The 10,335-nt window shown below is 42.2% G+C and overlaps 1 protein-coding gene and 1 pseudogene across 1 annotated transcript; both read right to left on the bottom strand.

Annotated features, from left to right (window-relative positions):
• Positions 1 to 381: 381 nt before the first annotated feature.
• On the bottom strand, positions 382 to 5,682 carry LOC137606418 (olfactory receptor 2K2-like; annotated as a pseudogene).
• Positions 5,683 to 6,967: 1,285 nt separating this feature from the next.
• On the bottom strand, positions 6,968 to 9,763 carry LOC137606417 (olfactory receptor 13C9-like; the record flags this gene model as incomplete). The annotated part of the gene is made up of 3 exons (XM_068331668.1): positions 6,968 to 7,323; positions 8,594 to 8,820; positions 9,366 to 9,763. Coding segments are annotated over 3 exons (981 nt in total), but the record flags the coding sequence as incomplete, so codon positions are not given.
• Between the last annotated feature and the right edge of the window lie 572 nt (positions 9,764 to 10,335).

Genomic DNA, 10,335 nt, shown 5'->3' with positions numbered 1-10,335 from the left:
TAGAGTAGAGACTGAGAATCAGGCCTTCTCGCAGAACCTTAGTATCAAACCTGGCAAAAGCGCTTCTGGAAGATTGGTCATCATAATTTCCTATAAACACACTCATGAACCCAGTGAAAGGCCTTCCTAGAAAAGTTGAAGCTATTGAACTGCAAAGGGTGAACCAACATCAGATCCAATCATTTAAGAATCAGATTGCCACTCATTTGGCATGAGTACGCAGTCGAGGGAATATTTTAGCTGATACAGTGTGCACTAGCCTGATTGCGCATCAACAATTGCGACTCCATCTCATCGTAGATTTTTGGTCAGCTGTCATGTGGTACCGTACGCACATTCTATTGGCTGATGGCATCCGGACGTGTGCTCATTCCGTCAGTCTCAGACTTTGTGAGACACAAAAATACTTTAAACAGTTGATAAGAGTGTGGGAAAAGGTAACACAGAGAGAAGGTGGTTTAATATCAGTATGGGTAGGGTTTATAAACGTTTAAATTACCGTAAATAGTAACATAAATAGATCGCGATCTCAATCGCGGATTCCTCAATCATGTGTGGTTCCTGGAACGCATTGACCGCAAAGAACAAGGGCGTAATGTTTAAAATATTTTAAGTTTTCAGACTTAAACTTTGGTACAATAATTTTGCAATGAAATAATTTCCTTTCCATCTTCTTTTCCTTTCGGCTTTTCCCTTCAGGGGTCGCCACAGCGAATCAATTTCCTCCATCTAGCCCTGTCCTTTGAATCCTCTTCTCTCACACCAACTACCTTCATGTCTTCCCTCATTACATCCATAAACCTCCTCTTTGGTCTTCCTCTAGGTCTCCTGCCTGGCAGTTCAAAACTCAACATCCGTCTACCAATATGTTCACTATCTCTCCTCTGGACATGTCCAAACCATCTCAGTCTGGCCTCTCTGACTTTATCTCCAAAACCTCTAACATGTGCTGTCCCTCTGATGTACTCATTCCTGATCCTATCCTTCCTGGTCACTCCCAGAGAGAACCTCAGCATCTTCATCTCTGCTACCTCCAGCTCTGTCTCCTGTCTTTTCCTCAGTGACACTGTCTCTAGACCAAACAACATCGCTGGTCTCACCACAGTTTTGTACACCTTTCCTTTCATTTTAGCTGAAACTCTTCTATCACACATCACACCTGACACTTTCCTCCACCCGTTCCATCCTGCCTGGACACGCTTCTTCACCTCTTTTCCACACTCTCCATTGCTCTGGACTGTTGAGCCTAAGTACCTAAAATCCTCCACCTTCTTGATCTCTTCTCCCTGTAACCTCACTCTTCCACTTGGGTCCCTCTCATTCACACACATGTACTCTGTCTTACTGCGGCTAATCTTCATTCCTCTCCTTTCCAGGACAAACCTCCACCTCTCTAGCTTCTCCTCCACCTGTTCCCTGCTCTCACTGCAGATCACAATGTCATCTGCAAACATCATAGTCCATGGAGATTCCTGTCTAACCTCGTCTGTCAGCCTGTCCATCACCATAGCGAACAAGAAGGGGCTCAGAGCTGATCCCTGATGCAGTACCCCCTCTGCCTTGAACTCCTCTGTCACACCTACAGCACACCTCACCACTGTCTTACAGTCCTCATACATGTCCTGCACCGCTCTAACATACTTCTCTGCCACTCCAGACTTCCTCATACAATACCACAGTTCCTCTCTGGGCACCCTGTCGTAAGCTTTCTCCAGATCTACAAAAACACAATGCAGCTCCCTTTGGCCTTCTCTGTACTTCTCTATCAACATCCTCAACGCAAATACTGCATCTGTAGTACTCTTTTTTGGCATGAAACCATACTGCTGCTCACAAATGTTCACTTCTGCCCTTAGTCTAGCTTCCACTACTCTCTCCCATAACTTCATTGTATGGCTCATCAGCTTTATTCCTCTGTAGTTGCCACAACTCTGCACATCTCCCTTGTTCTTAAAAATGGGCACCAGCACACTTCTCCTCCATTCCTCAGGCATCTTCTCACTATCTAAGATCCTGTTGAACAACCCAGTCAGAAACTCTACTGCCACCTCTCCTAGACACTTCCAAACCTCTACTGGTATATCATCAGGACCGACTGCCTTTCCACTCTTCATCCTCTTCAATGCCCTCCTCACTTCATCCTGACTAATCTTTGCTACATCCTGGTCCACAACAGTCACCTCTTCTAGTCTTTGTTCTCTCTCATTTTCCACGTTCATCAACTCTTCAAAGTACTCTTTCCATCTTCCCATCACACTACTGGCACCTGTCAATAGACTTCCATCCCTATCCTTAATCACCCTAACCTGCTGCACGTCCTTCCCATCTCTATCTCTCTTTCTTGCCAACCGGTAGAGATCAGTCTCTCCCTCCTTACTGTCCAACATAGCATACAAGTCCTCATCAGCTTCTTGTTTGGCCTTTGCTACCTCTACCTTCACCTTACGCTGCATCTCCCTGTACTCCTGTCTACTCTCCTCAGTCCTCTCAGTGTCCCACTTCTTCTTAGCTAACCTCTTTCTCTGTATACACTCCTGTACCTCCTCATTCCACCACCAAGTCTCCCTATCTACTTTCCTTCCAGATGACACACCAAGTACTCTCCTACCTGTCTCCCTGATCACATTAGCTGTAGTTGTCCAGTCATCTGGAAGCACCTCCTGACCACCCAGAGCCTGTCTTAACTCCTTCCTAAAGGTCATGCAACACTCTTCCTTTTTCAGGTTCCACCATTTCGTCTTCTGCTCTGTCTTTGCCCTCTTGATCTTCCTCACCACCAGAGTCATCCTACACACCACCATCCTATGCTGTTTGGCTACACTCTCACCTACCACTACTTTGCAGTCACTGATCTCTTTCAGGTTACACTGTCTACACAAGATGTAGTCTACCTGTGTGCTCCTACCGCCACTCTTATAGGTCACTCTATGTTCCTGCCTCTTCTGGAAGAAAGTATTCACTACAGCCATTTCCATCCTTTTTGCAAAGTCAACTACCATCTGTCCTTCTGCGTTCCTCTCCTGGATACCAAACCTGCCCATCACCTCCTCATCACCTCTGTTTCCTGCACCAACATGTCCATTGAAGTCTGCTCCAATGACAACTCTCTCACTTCTAGGCATGCTCTGCATCACTTCATCAAAGTCCGACCAGAATTTCTCCTTCTCCTCCAGCTCACATCCTACCTGTGGAGCATACCCACTAACAACATTGAACATCACACCTATTTCTAGCTTCAGACTCACCGCTCTATCCGACACTCTTTTGACCTCCAGGACATTCCTAACAAACTCCTCCTTCAAGATAACTCCTACTCCATTTCTTTTCCCATCTACACCATGATAGAACAACTTGAACACTGCTCCTAAACTTCTAGCCTTGCTACCTTTCCACCTGGTCTCCTGTACACATAGTATGTCTACCTTCCTTCTCTGCATCATGTCAACCAACTCTCTACCTTTTCCTGTCATGGTTCCAACATTCAACGTCCCTACTCTTAGTCCTATACTCTTGGTGTTCCTCTTCTCTTTCTTCGAGCGAACGCACTTTCCTCCTCTCCTTCTTCGACCAACAGTAATCCAATTTCCACCGGCGCCTCGACCAATCCGGTATGGAAGTCATAGGTTTGATTTGCATCTTTGATTTGGCAAAAGTTTTACGACGGATGCCCTTCCTGACGCAACCCTCTGTATTTATCCGGGCTTAGGACCGGCACAATAAGACACTGGCTTGTGTCCTCTTGTGGCTACATTGAAATAATTTCCTTTCCATGTTTTACATTTATTAACAGCAATGTGTGTTGCACATGTTCTAAAGGCCTTGCTGTTGATACTACTTCCAGTTTGTCGTTGTTTTACAGAAGCATGAAGGATTCTGAAGTAGGAAAATGCAACTATCAGGAGGACACTTGTACTCAACACCCAAGTCAAGGACAGACCTAGAAAAACAAAGAAATAGTTCCTCAGTTTCAGGAAAGTTTTATGTAAACTTTCCACCTCAATATTTGCTGATGCTGATACAGAAGGAGCAGGGGTGGGAGAACAAAGAGAAGGCTTTCACGTCCCAGCTGGAGAAACTTGAATCGCAGTTTAAAAAGTTGAAGAAAAAGAAGGCTGTTCTGCTTGTGCTAGATCTAGGGTCAGGAACAAAGTCCTGATCTGGATCTGAAGGATGATTCTAATTATGTAATATAATACATGATTCTCAGCAAGGAATTTCTTTATCTTCATTCTAAACAAATGCACTGACCATAGATACTATTAGCAGGAGTAGGAATGCAGGCCAGTGACAGGATAGAGCGGTTGCTGCAGTAGACGTGTTTGATGGTGGTGCCACAAAGTGGGACGTTGATGTGAAAGGCAAAGAGCACGCCAGGGCGCAGGAGGTATGAAGCCGAGTCGACGTCATGATGATGGGATACCTGAGTGGTTCACACACAGCAACATACCTGCAGAGAGAAATAAAGACATAGAAAACATCATTAGATGTAACTTTGAAGAATATTAGCTCTTTCTACCAATTTCTATGTGTACAGTATTAAGAAACAAGGGTAGCTCTTATTATTAGTTGATGTGCATGTGCAAGCATAAACTAAAGCTATAAAATTATTCAATATTTTGTATTCAGAATTTTTTTTTTACTTGAAATTTATCTTGTAATCCTTTCTGCTTTAGCTTTTGAGAACTGTTTTAGTTTTAGAGAGAAAACGAACATGACGTTACAGCAAAATGGAGATAGAGAGAGAGAAGGTGGGGACGTTATTTATCCCAAAGCAAATTCTGTATGTCATCTGCTCTCAATATGATACAAATATATGATGGTTAACCTAAATGTTAATAATGATATAACCTGTCAGAAAAAAACCAAGAGGTGCATCAAAATTAGGTGATCATCTCTCATTACTTTTACTGATATGCAGTGCAGATGTTTTTATAATATAATATTTAGAAGATTGTTACCAGTTTTGTTGACTCTCATCAAAAATTATTGAGGAGGATTTTTTAACTATTTAGATGAAAGACTTCTAAATTAGCAAAAGTGTTTATCAAAAACACAGAAAAAACCCACTTCTGCTCATGTCATATGTTTAAAACAATATGAAAATATATTGTTTCTTTCAGTGTGCTGTCAATCATGACATCACATGAACAATATGATTGCATGATTCTAAATGCTGATGTGTTTCTATACCTGTCATAGGCCATCACTGCCAGGATCGTCTGCACTGCAGCACCATATGTGTGAACGGAGTAGGCCTGGGTGATGGCTGAGGCGTAGGTGATCTTTTTCTGCCCCATCAGGAAGTGCATCATGAGGCGAGGCAGCACTGCTGTGCCCCCCAGTAGATCACAGGCTAGCAGGTGACAGACCATTACAAACATGGGTCTGTGAAGGTTCTGGTCTATGATGATGACAAGTGCCACCACACCGTTTCCTAGCAACACTAAAATGTAGTTAATCAGAAACAGGATGAAGAGCAGAGAGCCGTATCCTGGTGGAACATCAAATCCCTCCAGCTCAAACACAATGGGTTGTTTGAGAGGAGTTAACCTGGTGAAGCAAAGACAGTTCTCTGTAGAATACGTTCTTCTTACCAGAAAAGAGTTTGACTTTTGAACACAACAGCTTCTACACAGAATCCTCTTGTATGTGTTCTTCTAACCTGACTACGTTTGTCGCCATTATTTTAGGATATACCAGCAATTGAACACAGATAATAACAACCCTGTTGTTGGATGTTCAGATGTTCAGGTCTCATTCCATTCTTTTCAAACTTCTGTGTCACCACATCAGGCACTGTCTTCATGATGAAACTACAGTTTTCATCAGTACCCAGTACCCAATGTACCGGGTCGAGACCCAGTACATTGGGTACCGGGCGGCACAGAACGTTTGACTTTCTTTTTCTTTTATTGATAAAGATGTTTTATTTTGAAAAGTGACGTATATACGGAATGACGCACAAACGAATGCATGCGTCTGTCCTGCTTGAGAGGTCTCGGGCAGATGACAGGTTACCAGTCATTACCCCTAAGTTAAGCGCCCACAACTGTGCTAGTGTTCTGGATTAAAGTCAGGACAGATTATCCTGAGATCGCCCAAAAAGTATTGAAAACCCTGCTTCCATTTCCAACCTCCTGTCTTTGTGAAGCAGGATTTTCTGCAGTGACAATAAAGAAAACCAAACTGCGGAGAAGACCGGACATCCGGAATACACTTCAGGTGTCATTGTCTCCTGTTACCCCTAGATCAGCAGTCCCCAACCACTAATTCTCATTAATGTAATTATTATTATTTTATTGAATTGTTCATCCTTTTATTGGAATGATTAGTATTTCTCATATGTTGAATGCACTGATTGTAAGGCGCTATATTTCAGTGCAGTCACTTGAATGTAGTTTCTAATTTAATTATTTCTTACAATTATTTAGTTTACAGAGATGTTGATTATCAATTTATGAAAAAAAGGTTGTTTGTTGTCTGTTGATATCTGCATTTTACATAAAACCACTTGGGATGATTTATTATTAGCCTACAACTGTCGTGGCGTGGTTAGTGAAGGCCAGTCTGTGAAAATATTGTATCAGATGAAACGGGTTCGTGGCGCAAAAAAGGTTGGGGACCACTGGTTATGAGGATTTTCCTTCAGCACGAGCACAAGTATTGACAAGTTTTACTCTTATTGTGCTCGTACTCGTCAAAAATGCTTTATCCGTACCAGATACTCGTTCGAAACAAAGTATATTAACTTAACCCTAATATGTATACATATATTTGAATATAGTTATTTAAGACAAAAGTATTAAAATATAATTAACTTTCATTATAAATATCTTAATTTCTGGTTATGTTAGACCAGCAGAGAAGGCCTTGCTGGCGCTGACCACCCACCACTGAACTAGAGTAATGACGTAGAGTCCACCTCAAGTATGTTTTCAAGAAGTGATCCGAAATACGATAGAAACTTTCACTTTCTGTGATAGCATTGTTTGCAAAGATGCTTGATGATGCTTTCACGTAGCTCTTTGCTGACCAGTCCATAGATCATGGGGTCCATTACTGGTGGAACGATGACGAGCAAGGCGCTGAGGAATTTCTTGGTATTAGCGGAGGTTGAGGGAATCCTGTGACTCACAATTATAACCAGCGCTGCAGTTTGGTAGATCAGAAAAATGGCAACATGTATCGCACATGTTCTAAAGGCCTTGCTGTTGATGCTGCTTCCAGTTCGTCGTCGTTTTACAGAAGCATGAAGTATTTTGGAGTAAGAAAATCCAACAATTATGCAGACACTTGCACTCAAGACCCAAGACATGGCCAGACCTAGAAAAACAAAGACATGAAAGTTATCTTTTCAGTAGAGTTTCAAGTAATTTTTCCACCTCAATCTCTCCTCTGTGATGTGAAGAGATGCAACTCCACCATACCTGTTTCTGAGAGCAAAGTAAAATTTAAATTTCAGTACATATAAATGTGTTGTTCGTAGACTTAGATGTTCATGCCATTGGTTTATATTTAGTGAGAGGATGGATACACCACTAGCACACACATACTGATACATATTGCAGTATAGACATTGGTATTTTCATAGTGGGTACTTGGAAGTTGAATTTTGAAACAATTACCATCTTCAACTTCATGAAACATTTTCTGATGCTGTTGACCACCTCACCAGTAATGTAACCTGAGGTTATTCAGTTATTTGGGTCTTTCATCTTGAATTGCCCTCACTCATGTAACTCTGGTGGATGGAACAACAGCTTGTATTCAAGTAGTGTTTGCTGGTTGTGGCTCTTAACTGCCCTTTGGTTCATGGTGTGAGGGGCTCGGACTAGCCTCTCCTCCTCTAAGTCAGTCCTCACCAGAGCTGAGGTAGTTATGATGGTTGCCACGTCCTACAGCCTCTGGCCCCCTTCTCCTTTTGCAGAAACTTCGAACACTTTTGCAGTGTGTTCATCAACCTGCTCTTTATCTGTCATTTTGCAGGCCAAATGACCACTTGATTTGAACTTTCCCGTGAAAGTGGCTCAGAGGAACTACATGTGCAGCTCTGAGGCCTCTGGATCTGTGGGATACTTCCGTTCTAATTTTTCACAAAGTGGGAAACACATCCTCTCCCTTCAAACTTTCTTTCCATGAGTTGATTTGCATGAGTAATTTTGGATTTCCTTCTCTCAGAAGAAGCAGTTTGAGATGGTGACCCTACTGTCGATGGCACTGTCTTTCCAATCATCACCAACCTGTTCCTGATTGTCAACCAGTTTTGTATGCAATGTTGATCTTGCCATTAATGTCTAAAATGCATATCAACATTGTCATTGATATTTTCACACAGCTAGCTTTATAATTCATCGCCCTGGGTTCCTCTGACTTCCTCAAGAAATTGTGGCGATATATTTATTGGAGATTCAGATGAAAGATCAGAAAATGATTTTTATGTCTCACATTGCTAACAACTTCATTTTTGGCAGAAAATGTAAAAGCAACAGCAACAAATTCTGGATGTAGTAAATTGCTCTCATTAAAAACTGTATTGACTCTGCTGATAATAGATGATGCTCATAAAACAATTTGTGACCGTGAATGCACTGACCGTAGATACTATTGGCCGTAGTGGGTCCACAGGCCAGTAACATAATATCGCGGTTGTTGCTGTAGGCATGTTTGATGACAGTCCCACAAAGTGGGACGTTGATGTGAAAGGCAAAGAGCACGCCAATCAACACCAGAGCAACAATCCAGGCCACGGCACAGGATATGTGCACCCGAGTTGACGTCATGATGGTTGGATACCTGAGAGGTTCACACACAGCAACATATCTGCGAGAGAAATAAAGGCATAGAAACCACCGTGTTGTGTGTGTGTGTATGTGTGTGTGTGTGTGTGTGTGTGTGTGTGTGTGTGTGTGTGTGTGTGTGTGTGTGTGTGTGTGTGTGTGTGAGAGAGAGAGAGAGAGCGAGAGCGAGAGAAAGAGAGAAATCCAGAAACACTTCATCTCCTTTTGAAACAGTATAGAATAGAACAGGGGTGGGCAGAATTTTTGACTGGTGGACCACACAAAGTTTTACAATTTTACAGGCGGGCCAGCTGATTAGCACTTGGATGGAGTTTTTATTTGACATGCAAAAACCATTGAATAAAAAGTTTTGGTCCTGAACAGACAGGAAACCATACACCTGCAAGGCTTACTGTTAAGTTATTTTACATTTGAATTAATTTCTTAAAATTTATTGTATAGTTTAAACAAGTTTAGCTGACTGTATTACAAAGTCTAACAGTGGCCCACAAGCCATTGTTTGCCCATGCCTGGTATAAAACAATGTAAATGTTCAATTCATTGTCTCATGCTGATGTGTTTCCATACCTGTCATAGGCCATCACTCCCAGGATCGTCTGCATTGAAGTACCGTACGTGTGCACACAGAAGGCCTGGGTGATGGCTGAGGCGTAGGCAATCTTTTTCTGTCCTAAGAACTGCATCGCGATCCGAGGAAGAACTGCTGTGCCCCCCAATAGATCACAGGCTACCAGGTGACAGACCATTATAAACATGGGTCTGTGAAGAGTCTTGTCTTTGATGATGACAAATGCTACCACACCGTTCGCCAGCAGCACTAAAATGAAGTGAAACAGAAGCAGGATGAAAAACAGAGACCCGTGTCCTGGTGGAACATCGAATCCCTCTAGCTCAAACACAATGGGCTGTTTGAGAGGAGTTAACCTGGTGATGTTCTCCATGCAAAGTAGAACTGTTCTGTCAACAACAAGTCAGACAGGTAATATTTCAGACATCAGATATAATGTTCACTGATCTATAACGTGTAAAATGCATCAATGTGAAATGAAACAGTTCAGCCTACTGTAAAACATGCAGAAGTTACTTCATGAACAGACATCTAAGAGAAATTCAACATTCCATTCGTTATATAAACAAATGAGAACTAAAGGTGAGGTCTAATGATCACAACATTAGAAAGAATGTTATGAAGAGACCAGAGAATCCTGTTCTGTCTCCTCCACAGAGCAATGATCCTCTGACTTGTTAAGGAGAGTGTGTTCACTTTTCAAGACTTGATTTAGTCTCTCGGTGTCCATCAGTCACACTGATCCATCCCCACTGTCAACGTCACCACCCTCTAAGGTCCAAACCCAACATGGGACTGAAAGTTTGACTGTGATTTCAAAGCAAGGTCTCTATGGGATATATCCTTATTTCCAGCAGAGTTTGATTTTTGAACTACACAGAATCCTCCTCTATGTGTTTGTGTTCTTCTCACTTGAGTATGTTGCACCTTTAGGATAAACCAGCAACTTTACACCACAGGGGCTTTAAA

This window comes from Antennarius striatus, chromosome 13, assembly GCF_040054535.1.
Source record: "Antennarius striatus isolate MH-2024 chromosome 13, ASM4005453v1, whole genome shotgun sequence".
In the NCBI taxonomy this organism is placed as follows: domain Eukaryota; kingdom Metazoa; phylum Chordata; class Actinopteri; order Lophiiformes; family Antennariidae; genus Antennarius; species Antennarius striatus.
Note: the sequence above shows the minus strand (reverse complement) of the source record. Positions and strands in the feature narration are given on the sequence as shown.